Source organism: Pyrus communis, chromosome 5 (genome assembly GCF_041283825.1).
Source record: "Pyrus communis isolate YQ-2024b chromosome 5, ASM4128382v1, whole genome shotgun sequence".
Taxonomy (NCBI): domain Eukaryota; kingdom Viridiplantae; phylum Streptophyta; class Magnoliopsida; order Rosales; family Rosaceae; genus Pyrus; species Pyrus communis.
Window position 1 is genome coordinate 1629636 of NC_142569.1, and position 12751 is coordinate 1642386.

The 12751-nt window shown below is 36.7% G+C and overlaps 1 protein-coding gene and 1 long non-coding RNA gene across 2 annotated transcripts; one reads left to right on the forward strand and one right to left on the reverse strand.

The window, feature by feature from the left end:
* Positions 1-5700: 5700 nt before the first annotated feature.
* Positions 5701-12661, reverse strand: LOC137726673 (G-type lectin S-receptor-like serine/threonine-protein kinase At1g11410). The gene is made up of 7 exons (XM_088693642.1): positions 10469-12661; positions 9950-10078; positions 9647-9834; positions 7059-7269; positions 6609-6840; positions 6364-6514; positions 5701-6282 (listed from the first exon to the last, which is right to left on the reverse strand). The coding sequence occupies exons 1-7, from the start codon at positions 11781-11783 to the stop codon at positions 5974-5976; spliced, it is 2535 nt and encodes an 844-aa protein (XP_088549768.1). The 5' UTR covers positions 11784-12661; the 3' UTR covers positions 5701-5973.
* On the forward strand, positions 7310-9428 carry LOC148696531 (uncharacterized). The gene is made up of 2 exons (XR_015962210.1): positions 7310-7921; positions 8001-9428. It is a non-coding gene; the product is annotated as an uncharacterized LOC148696531 (long non-coding RNA).
* Positions 12662-12751: the final 90 nt, after the last annotated feature.

Here is a 12751-nt window from a genome sequence, read left to right on the forward strand (position 1 = left end):
CAGTTGTATTCAGTAGATTGATAAGTCAAATTGGCTCCGAATGTGGCCAAGTACTACCCGTAGTGGCTCGGGAGAGATATGTTCACGCTGTTGAAGAACGCAAAAATATGTCGGAAAATTGATAATTTTACCAATCATTTTTGTCATAAAATTCAACACCACATAATGTCCTAGTGGAGGCAGATTGTCTGCCCTCCTAGTTGTGGTGTCCTTCCATACCTCCTATTTTGTGCAGTCACGGTTAAGCTACATTAATATTTTATATTTTTATTGTTTTTTGTCTTATTATCTCTATTAAAAAATTAATGTAAAATATTGACGTGGTTTAACCATGACCGCATAAATAAGAAGACATGGAAGGGCACCGCAACTAGAAGTAGAAGGGCAGACAATTTGCCTCTTGTCCTAGTAGATGGTAAAATGCCAGGTGTGATTACTATGGTAAAAGCGATCCGCAATAAAATGAAATAAAGGTAAAACAATTTGAAAAGTCCTGTGATTTATTTATTTGGCAAGCAAAGCATCACAGATCAACATCTTCTCTGATTTACATTCAAATCCAAGGCTGTTAGCGATCAAGCATCCACCATAGTACAAACTACAACAATAAAGTCTTATCTCATTAAATGAGGTCATTTGTATAAATTTTAAAACGTCATGGCGTTCAATTTTGCGCTCAATTTCTCACCATAGTACCTGTCACATAATACAGAATTAACTAACTAGACTAATATAATTTCTCTTCAATTACGTCGCAATCGAGACCAATAATTCTGACTTGCCCCATACGTCAATGCACTAGAAAGAAAATTAGAACTACTTATTGGAAGCATTTTTTTTTTATGATTGATAACCTTTTACAAGCTGCTACAAATAGTTGCTTAACATACAACATTTGGGAATATCTTAAGAGTTTTAGCAAGGTTCTACGCTACTACATGTCACATCACATCATTTACAGATTTTTCTCCTTCAGTACTGTGGTGATGGGTCTCCACTATTATAACTCCAATAAAAATGCTGATTGTTTTGGTGAAGGAGCTGCTGCTTCATTACCTAGCATGAAAACAACCGCTGACATTGTTGGCCGCTTAGTGGCATACTCTATTAAACCTAATATGTTCATGTGAATCAAAACATCATGAAAACACTAGCCTTGAGAAGCCATTCTTGACGGCACAACAAGCCACAAATTGCAACGCAAGCATACGAGCACACTAAGAACGCAAGCATGCCTTCTGCACACTCACCACCATTGTATAACTCAAACCTATGGGGAATTCTTTTGGGGTTGTGATCCAGTGGTATGTGCAAGGACCTATGTTTAGTATTTATATTAACTTAACCCTAATCATCCTCCCGCCACTTAGTACTACAGTCTAATAGTATTCATTTTCACTGGTAAGTGAGAGGTTTTAGGTTCGATTCTCACCAAATGCGAATTTGAACCCCATTATGAGGCATAACCCACTCCATCACCCTGTTAGTGTAAAAAATATCGTTTGTTCAAACAAAAAAAAAAAAAAAAAAAGTAGCCAACAAGTGCGTCTCCTTAGAAAGGACTTATGAGGCTTGAAAGCCTAGAAGTAAAGATAGATAAAGAGACAATACCTTCATTGGCACCTACTTCTTAAGTATGATGAATGAGTAATTGATAGCGTTAAAAGCAACCACAATACGAGAGGATTGTGGGGGTGACTTAGCTATTTTTGAGAAATGGAATATACTCAAAAAGAATGTAAAAGTCATTTGCTTCTAGAAAGAGGGAAAGAGATAACGATTATCTCTTATAATTGAAGTTTTAAGGTATTGAAAGGTTGGAGATCTTCTAACAATGCCTTAAATGTGGGGGAATTTACCCCAGTGTTAGCAAATTACTTATCAAGTTCGAACGCATGTTTGGAGGAATTACGTTGGAACAACTACTCTTAAATGAAATCTAATTTCATAAATGGAAGTGCACACCATAAGTGATAGTCATCAACCTAGTGGATCTAATTAATTAAAGGTTTGACTAGAAGTAAGTTGTATCATCGAGGGGAATGGGTTAAAAACCTACGTCTTTAAGAATCGCCATAATGGTAGCCCAACCTAGCTGACTGGAGATCCCAAGATCTAGGTTCAAAGGGACAACCGAATTGTGGATGATTCAATGGCAGCACTGCGAAGATAATCTCCTACCCATGTCCTATGATGAAACAGTGCTATCTGCAGCGTATTTAGAATAAGCTTTGCTTTTAATGACTCCTATACTTGAAAATAACAAGTGGGGTATTACAGGATACTCTTAATGAGAAGTCACCTATCTTGAGTGAGGAATGGGGCCGTTCCTATGAGAATTTTTTGAAGAGCATAGTTCTCTAAAAGCACTCATGAGAAACCAAGAATTGTTTAGGGCCAAAATGAACACAACCGAGCAACCACGGGGTGTTTGGAATGATATTGTGTGATTATTATTGTCTTGGTTTACACAAATGGCTGAGCAGTTCAAGACATCGCGTTCACTGATTAGCTAAGTAAATCCGATAGTAATTCAGTACGGAAGGTTCAAAGCCAAAAGCCACATATCCCAATGCAGTACTTTTCCTACTAAATTCTCTCTCTAGTGTTTGCATTGTCATTTGCATGGTATTGAGTCAATTTTCATTCATGTGAGGGATTGTTGGAAAATTTAATAATAATATTATTATATTAAATTTATTAATTGAATGGAAATTAGAAAGTGGTGCCTTTTGGTAGAAAGATATGTCTATTTAAATGAAGTGTCGCAACTTTTGACTCTTCATGAATAGTCACATGCTTTCCAAAAAGGTATCTTACATTCTATAAATAGGGAAGCCCCTTATAATCACTGAGGTAGCAATTATAACTTTTTTCATTGTTTACATACATACATATAGTGCATTAAATATTAGAGAGTCTTATTGAGTCCATATGAGAGGGTTTTCAACACAATCGTGATTTATGGGGCCTTGTGATTTGGAGTGCTACTATTACAAGGACGTGGTCGTTGTATCTTGGGAGACATGTGCCGATCTAACCATGAGCACCGTAGTGGGGCATAAACTTGTCTTAAGGACAAAGTGTCAAACACTTGCCTCGATTGTATTTTCTAGGTATTTCTAATCCATTATATCATGTTCATTTAACATTGGTTACTCATGTGCATGCATTAATTTTGATATATAATTGCATGAATTATTTCTTAAATTTTTATGTGATTTAATATAACAATTAGACCCTAATTTTTCCAACAACAACCATGTCTTCCGATAACTTGTACCAAATTCCGACATAGCGGTTGGTCGATATTTTGGTATGAAAGAATCCCAGGACAAAGGTCTCATTCTTGGACACCAAGAAATCACCGTCTTGGACGGGTTGATCAAATTTTATGGTGTCCAAGGAAGAGCAGAGCTGGAGAAGGAGGAGCTGAAGAACTAAAACATTCAGCAGACCTTTCACAAAATGCATTATTGCAGAACAAAGGTTTGCCAAGCACTACTGATTGCTTACTAAATGTATTAATATATTGATTAAGTAATCTTGTAAGTTGTAATTATTATTTATTTTTTTCATTGATGCAACGTGAACCTACTGGTGACTTCCAGCCGCTGAGAGTGAACTCACCTGCGACTCCCAATCATACACCGCAGTTTGAAATGTCCACTTCATTAATTATTACCACACCCCCGTTGTATCAAGTAGATCGATAGATATTGTGAACGTGTCACACGTCATTTGTGGAATTTTCTCCTTCAGCACTGGGTGATGGGTCTCCTCTGCAATAACTTGCTGGTTGTTTTGGTGAAGGAGCTGCTGCTTCATTAACTAGCATGAAAACAACTGCGGACATTGTTGGCCGGTCAGCGGCATACTCTTGCACACATAAGATAGCAATTTGGATGCATCTCACAGCTTCTTTGACGGGTACGATTCACCCAGGGATGAATCAATTATTTCTAGGGCATCGCGTTCTCTCCACAAGTTTCATACCTAAAAGAATTTATATGCTGGGTTTTTATCACAAATAGTCTCTGAAATTGACTCACCCAATCAAGGTGGTCGTTGAAATTGAAAATTGATAAATGCAGCCCTTCAAAATGGTTGTCGCAAATTAATGTGATCATTTTCTCACAATTTTGTAAAAACTTTTGTTACGTGCTAATATAACACATAACTGAGTCCAACAATTCTAATTAAAATAAGAAGTATAAAAAAATAAAAAATAAAAAAAAAGGCTCCTCGTTGTTTCTACTTTCACTTCGGCAATCCCGCGGATATTATTAAAAATTAAAAAGCTAATAAGGAATTCATGCTACCTTAGTTTCAAGTGACAAATAGAGAAATTAAAAGAAAAAATAAGATGGTGCATCAAAGAGTAGTCCAAACTTTTGTTCGGAACGTATTCATAGATTATAGCATCTTTTCTTCATCTCGGACGCAGCAACCTAAAATCTTGACAGAAAGGGGTATTTTGATCATTTACATAGATGGCAAGGCCTCTATGATCTCTATTAATGGCTAATATGGTTGTCCCCGTTTGAAACCCAAACGATGGTTTGCTCTGGAATTTTGTTATGCCAAACTCCAATATAGCAATTTGAAGAACTTCTGGGGCTGAAGAACCCGGTTGCGAAGATTTTCCGGCTCGAGACTAATACCTCGCCGTCTTATGGGTTGGTTTTGCGTAATTGTGTCTAGGGTAAAAATGCAAGATGGGAGAAGTACATGAAAGATAAAGCAACATAATACTGACTTCATTAGCTGCCAGTAGAACTCATAGTTTTATTTACTTCATGAGAATTCTAAACTTGTTAATTAGCCAATGGATGATCTTAAAACGAAGCTGTTTGATTTTTCTAAACTAGTTGCACATGTCCATTTAGACACTGTTTATTGTTTCATTCCAATAATTTATGACTAGTTGATTTTTGTACATAGACACACGACCATTTATACACCGTTTATTGTTTCATTCTAATTAATAATTTATGGCTAGTTGAACTTCTTTTCAGAGAATTGATTTCTGTACGTAGACACATGGCCATTTATACACCGTTTATTGTTTCATTTCAATAATTTATGGCTAGTACTTCTTTTCAGAGAATTAATTTATGTACGTAGACATGCACATTGCTCCATCTCCACCTTTTATATACACGCCTTATATTGACCGTAGACATGCACATTGCTCAATCACCTTCAGTACTTGTTGATTGATCTCCACTAGTACAATTCATCCTCAATAAAAATGCAGGCTGTTTTGGAAAACAGCTGACGACATGGTTGGTCGGTCAGTAGCATACTCTTGAGCACACCAGAGGGCAATTGTATGCATCGATCTCACAATTTCATTTATGACATAATCTTTTATATCATTCATACATAATGTTTCATACAATTTGTATTCATGCAGCAACGCTTGGCCAACATTTCTAGTAACATCCAAAGGTCCAATGTGTTCCCAGCGTCCCACTCGGCCTTGATTAATTAACCACGTCACTCAGAATAGGTCGGACCACCTTTGTGGATCGTCCTAGACTTTTTCTTTTGATTGCGGTTGACATGTGGCATGATTAGTGTCTGAGTAGGCTTGCTTCTAAAACCTTGTGTCATAAAGTTGTCAACCTTCCTACATGTCTTTGGCGGTCGAAAAGTACTTTTATGTAGCTAGCCTGGTCGGACTGATGATGAATGTTGCAAATAATTTATAGCTTGCATTTATAACAAGACATATGATGAGTATAGCAAATATAGAACTTAGATCCCCAATTATAGGACATATATTTTATAACGTGTATTTACAACAAGACAAATGATGAGTGTTGCAAATTAATATAGAACTTAGGTCCCTAGTTATAAGGCAAATTATTGAGGGAAATCGGGGTATATCCTCTCTTCTTATCTCACTTATCATGTGATTCTCAATTGAATAATATAGTATGTCCGATTATACGTCTAGTTCTCTCCTTAGCGACCTTCTGCTTCTGTATAGGTCATGTCATTTACAGAGTAAGCTCCATCAATATTGGATGATGGGTTTCCACCAGTATGATAACCTCTGTTCAACAAAAATCCAGGTTGCTTTGGTGAAGGAATTGCTGCATCATTACCCAACATGGAAACCACTGCTGACATGAGTGGACGATCCTTCGCTTGCTCTTGCACGCATAAGAGGGCAATGTGAATACATCTTAGAACTTTGTTGACAGGGTATGATTCTCCGAGAGATGAATCAATGATTTCCAAGGCTCTATTTTCCTTCCACAAGTCCCAAACCTAAAAACCATTTACAAATTAATCATCAAGTTATAAAAGCAGACGAAGAGAAGTTTGGTAATGTCCTAATGTTATGCTTACATGTCCAACTAAATTTGAGTAAGGACTATCGTGGTAGTAGCCAATGTTCTTTCTGCCAGTAACAATTTCTAGTAGTAAAACGCCGAAGCTATATACGTCAGACTTTACTGAAAAAAATCCTTCCATTGCGTACTCTGGTGACATATAACCGCTGAAGCAACAAAATAAAATTGATTAATTATCACAGCTTCTTTCTATATTATTCAACAAAAACAGGTGTACTTTCAGTTTTGAATGAAACTTACTATGTCCCAACCACACGGTTTGTATTTGCTTCAATTTGTTCAGCTCCAAATATCCTAGCCATACCAAAATCTGAAATCTTGGGGTTCATAGCAGAATCCAACAGAACATTGCTGACCTTTAGATCTCTATGGATGATTCTTAATCTCGAATCCTGATGAAGATATAAGATCCCTCTAGCAATCCCACAGATTATCTCAAAGCGTCTTGTCCAATCCAACAACGCCTCTTTTGCTTTGTAAGGGAAAAAAGTAAGCAAAGTATATTAGATTGTATTCTTGCTTGTTTCAAGGTTTTTAACTGACAATTTTAGATACACAAGTGAAAAGAAAGGTGCTTGTAACTGAGTTGAGTTAAGAGCATTCAATCCTACACTTGAGGTCCTGAGCTCGATTTCCCCTCCACAGTTTTGCTTGTATAAAAAGAAGAACAAAAATAAAAGAAAGACATACCGAAAATGAAAAAGTCAAGACTTTTGTTTGACAAGTATTCATAGATCAGCATCTTCTCTTCATCTTGAACGCAGCAACCTATGATCCTCACAAGGTTCCTGTGTTGGAGCTTTGAAAGCAGCACAACTTCATTCTTAAACTCTCCAATTCCTTGGCCAGAATTCTTGGCTAGTCTTTTCACTGCTATCTCCTTTCCATTATCAAGCACACCCTGAATTTATAATCCAAATTCAACTTATAGTGCACTCATCTTTCAAGAAAATAAACAACATATTCCTTGCTGTATATATCCTCCCCTTGAAATTGCGTTTATACATTAACAAAGGAGTAAAACTCAATGCATATGCATAAAAATGCTTTGACTACTTCAAGTGAATGAGATACGCGATTGAAATAACAAAAGATCACAGTATTTTGAATTATTACTTTAGTCTAAAGTAAAGTTTTCAATTGAACTGTTCAAATGAACAGTGTTTTCACTGGATTTCATTCCATTTACAACTCTGCCACTATTTTGTTTGTTGACCAAATTGCCCACAATTTTGTCCAGAGGGTTTGGGGCGGATTGGGAATTTGGTTAGACGCGCTATCCTCTCACCTCTCTTCCTCTTTCTCTCCTACGCGTGCGTTCTCCTGTCATCCCTCATCCCTCCTCTCTCTCCTTCTCTACTGGAAAACCCACAATCTTTCATCTCCCTCTGCTCTTCTTTTCTCTCCGCTCCCCGTATCTCTCGATGTGAAGCCCACAAACCAAGTAGTGATGGTTGAAAGCCACAAACATGGCGGGCGCGAAATGGTGGTACAGTGACGGTCGACAACCGCCTCCGTTGTCGAAGAATTTGGCCGTCAGAAAGCGTCTTACGGTATGTTGAATTTCTCGAATTTCCCTTTATTTGGGTTTCCTCTATCCTTTTTGCGTTTGATTGGGAGTTTATAAATTAGGGTTCTTGGGATGTGAGAGTCGATCTTCCTAGCGCTGGCGGCGACGGCCGGAAACAACATCGGCAAAATTCTGCAGAAGACGGGCACTGTCGTTCTTCCTTCTCTCTCCTTCAAGCTCAAGGTAGGTACTTCCTCATTTTTTTTTGTTTGCCCATTTTGTCCTTTTTGATTTTGTGATTGCGTTCGAATGGGGTTGAGTCGATGGTCTCATCTTCTAGAACTATTGCATGTGAAATTTGCTTCAGATGGAGTTCTTCGTTTAAATTGGGTTTTATTAAGTTTTTCATGTTTTTGTAGAATTCTTCGTTTCAATTTTTTTGTTTTTGGAGTGTTGTTCATTTAAATTTTCTTTTGATGTGATTATCTGAATCATTATTTAATTTATGAGATTTTTTATGTAATTTTATATGAATTTTAGTAAATTTTTCTGAGTTTTGTATAAATCTTCGATTAATTTCTACGTGGTTATTAATTTTATGTTTTTTTATTGAATTTGTTTTCAGAAAACTACAAGTAAAATATCTTTAATTAGTCGTCAGTTTTCATGTTTTGAACATCGTCATACTCTCATGCATAGAGAAGAGAATTGTTTTGTTTACGTCTCACTAAAACTGCTGTAATTTACAGATTTAATAGTTACTTCATTCAATGAATAGCTCTTCAGTATCCATTTTGAAATCAGCATTGTTTACTTTCATATTGATTCACCATCACCTAACAAGATTTCTTTGGACCCAAAACAAATCATAATTAACAATTCGCTAATCTATTCACTAATCTGCTGCTTTAGTGTCATTGACTCTTTAGATTGGGAAGCACCATACTGTTTCCAATCAGTTAGTTTGATAGGTGCTTAATAATTTCCTAGGGTGGGAAACACTTGCTTTTTTTGTGTGGAAGATTAATACCATGCAACCATCACTTATATAAGTATTAACAATTTGTGAATAGATTTCCACATATATATAAGTAGGATGGCTTAACAATAGGTTTGTGAATAGATTTCCACACATACATATATATATATATATATATATATATATATATATATATAAGTAGTATGGCTTATCATATATAGATTTAAAACTTTCTACGTGTTTTATACAGTTTCAAAACCCGCAGCACCGTGTGGGATAATTGTGAAAAGTAGAAACAAGATAGTTCCCATCACTTATCGATTGTTGATTGGGTTTGAATTTTAATGAAATATATTTTTGAGTCAGCCTTTCCAGTCTTTATTGGACGGGTCTCTTGATTTTTGTTAACTATAATGGTCTTGTAATCCTATTGTTTGCAAGTGTCAATAACCTGTGAGCTAAATGTTAGCTTAGCTTGTAAGCAATATGGTTTGGATATATATCCTTATGGAACACTACCTTGTATTTTTTCTGAAACCATTAACAAAGATTCACTTTTTTCTGTCTAAAATCTCTCTCTAAATCTTGCTCCCTCTCTCTCTTCTCGATTCTCTTTCTTTCTCTGCAAGATTTATTCATTATGTTCTTCTGTTAAACTACAAGGGTGGGTAGAGGAAAAAATAATAAAATAATTGATTCGGAGCTCAGATGGCTAAAAAATAAATCTTAAAAATGTCTATTCCAAGTCTGATTTATGACTTGAGACATTATTTGAGGGCAACTACATACCTTATAAACAGAGCCGAAACCACCTGTTCCAAGCTGGTTATTGGAAGCGAAATTATTTGTGGCCTTAACTATGGTACTTAGTTCAAAGAATGGTAATTCAGAGTTTATTCCACTTTCATCAATATTTGTTGTAGCAGAAGAATCTTCCCAGGAGGTTGATGCTAAAAATTTATCCTGACTTCTCTTACCTGTGATAAAAGTACATAAACAGATAATATTGTGTTCTTAAATAATTAAAACCAATATCCAGTTACATAATTGTGAATGATTAGAGGGCAACCTATGAAAAGGAATTTTGTTTACCTTTTCTCTTCCTCTTTACCAACCAACATGCAAGGGAAAACAAGAGGAAGAACAATAGACCACATGCTACTGAAACTCCCAGCTTCATCTTCTTGCCAAAAGAACTGTTTGACTTCTTTTCATGTTGAGCTGCAGATATACATACGAGCATTTATTTCCATGTTTAAAAATCCTTGTAAAAAGCACCAATGAACATAAGAACTAAATTTTTAGTATTAATTTATAGAAATTTCTGAATTTTTTATAAAAAAAAAAATTAGTACTCCAAAATAGTCATCTTACACTCTTGACGAAACAATTTCACTTTTATTATTTGGCAAGAGACCAGTGCCAAATGATTTTTTTAGAATGATAACAAACGTGCAACTACCAAACTAAATAATAATTCCTCAAAGTTTTTAATGAAATAAAGAAAGAAGATTTTTTTTTTTTTTTTTTTTAATGGAACCTCGGTGTTGTAAGGGGAATTATTGATTAGGAAAAGAGAAGAAAGAAGATAAATTGATAATGGAAATATACCTGAAACATTTGCATGAACTCGCACATATAAATCTTGACCCGTATCCAAAAAAGTCCTTGTGTCCATCAAGTCCCCATGCCATGTTATACAGCCACTCCCTCCCTGCCTTTCATCTGCATTTGCGTATGCCGTGCAAGAACAATTTCTCAGGCATTCTTCTTTACATGCTTCCCGACTCCTAGTCACGTTCACACGTGCCGTAGAAATGTCCGGCACCTTCACACGTTCCAACTTCACGAACCCTTCCCCGTTTTGGCAAACGGATGATCCTTTTTGCCTCACGCACCCGCCTGACCAATCTCTTGAATACCACTCATGTTGCAACTTGGGTTCGAATCCAGGTAAGCAATTGCACTCAAATTTATCCGCAAATTTTGGGTATGGGTCACAAATGCTATTCGGGCCACACTTCCCGTAAAAATCACACTGCCCATCCGGCGCGGACCAATGCTTGGCCCATTTATGCACTTCATCTTGCCATGCGGACCGTTCAACGTTTCCTGATTCATCGATAACCATCTTTTCGAAGATTGATTCATAAACAATACTATACATGATGGATAGCTCATCTTGATCGTTCACAAAAGTAATGTTGTAGAAGATCTTATTTTCCATTTGAGGCACCCCGGACCATCTTTCACCGGTCCAAGGTCCACTCCGCCACAATGGAGTCTGACCCATGTATAAGAACACCTCTGGACTCTCAGTTGGCTCTATCCGGAACGAACAGTTGCCCATTCCCGGGTCATCTTGGGACTTCCAAGCTGTGAGGAACCAGTTCAACCCGGACCGCCTGTCCAGCCCAAGTTTCATAGAAGGAAGCATCGTATTTGTGGGATAATCAAAACCTTCCCACACCTTTTCACCGTTAATTTCAACCACAAGATTTCCCGTATCCAAAAGCTTGGCTATCACGGAATTGTTTGGAGAAGAGACGGTGAGATTAGCGGACCAGATAGGGTTATTTTGGTCCTCCCCATAAATAACAAGGCCACCATGATCTCCATGAATGGCTAGAAGTCCAGTTCCCGCAGTAGGAACTATGGGGTTTTCTCTGTTTGCAATCCAAACAACGGTTTTGATTGAAATTTTGTTGAACCAAACTCCAATGTAACGGTTACGAGAATTGCCTGGCTTAAAAAACCCTAGTGCAAAGATTTTAGTGGGGGAGAGAAGAACGTCGTCCTCTCTTAGGGGCTGGTTTGGGGTAATGGCGTCTAGGGTAACCGAAATGGAAGAGGGAAGAATCACGAAGATGAGCAATACAGTACTGACAAAAAAGAATTCAGTAGAATTCATTGTTAGCTTTCTCATGGAGGAGTTTAAGTGCTAAAATGGCTGCTTCTTTTGACATGCAGAAACAAAAAGCCGGAAAGGTTGGATTTTCTTTTTCTTTGATTGACTTTCAGTAACGCTAATTTAAGGGCATACGCTCGACTTCCAGTCGTTGATGCAACGTGAACATACACGCGACTTCCAGGCAAACATATGGACGAGGCATAACAATTCCGTCAAACTGATCCTAGCTAGAAAGTTCCACTTCATCAATTCTGACCACACCAGTTGTATTCAGTAGACTGATAAGACAAATTGGCTCCGAATGGGGCCAAGTACGACCCGTAGTGGCTAGGGAGAGAGATGTTCACGCTGTTGAAGAATGCAAAAATATATGTCGGAAATTTGATAAATGAATATAATGAATGATTTTACCCTTCATTTTTGTCATAAAATTCAATGCCACGTAATGTGCTAGTAGATGGTAAAATATGCTAGGTGTGATTAGTATGGACACTATGGTATAAGCGATCTGTAATAAAATGAAAGAAAGGTAAACCAATTTGAAAAGTCTTGGAATTTATTTATGGGAGTTTTAACGAAATACTTTCAGTACTATTTACTTTAACGAAAATTGACATTTTTACTCTAAAAAGTCACTCCTGGTAATATTTACTTACAACATTTTTTTGTCTTTTTCGTTAAAACTCAAAATTTTCAAATCATTTTCATTAATTTTCCTTTTACTTATTTGGCAAGCAAAGCATCACAGATCAACATCTTCTCTCCTGTACATGAAGTTTGACTAACACAAATCTCTCATTCTTAAACTCTGATAAATGTGAATGTGTCATATGTAGTGGACGGTTTTACATTTCAAATCCGGAAAAGGATCTGGCGAGGATCATTTTCCTAGGGATTCTAGGGATTCCGTGATCTTATCCGTTCATTGTATATCATACTGTCAGTTTTTGTTAGGTACTATTCATATTTAATTTTAAATTTTA

Bases quoted from the DNA above. Each gene is read 5' to 3' on its own strand.
- LOC137726673 (XM_088693642.1), bottom strand. From the start codon at position 11,783: ATGAGAAAGCTAACAATGAATTCTACTGAATTCTTTTTTGTCAGTACT. The intron at 9,835-9,949 runs GTAAACAAAATT...CTTTTATCACAG, and splicing joins GGTAAAGAGGAAGAGAAAAG to GTAAGAGAAGTCAGGATAAA. The intron at 6,515-6,608 runs GTAAGTTTCATT...TTGTTGCTTCAG, and splicing joins AACCGTGTGGTTGGGACATA to CGGTTATATGTCACCAGAGT.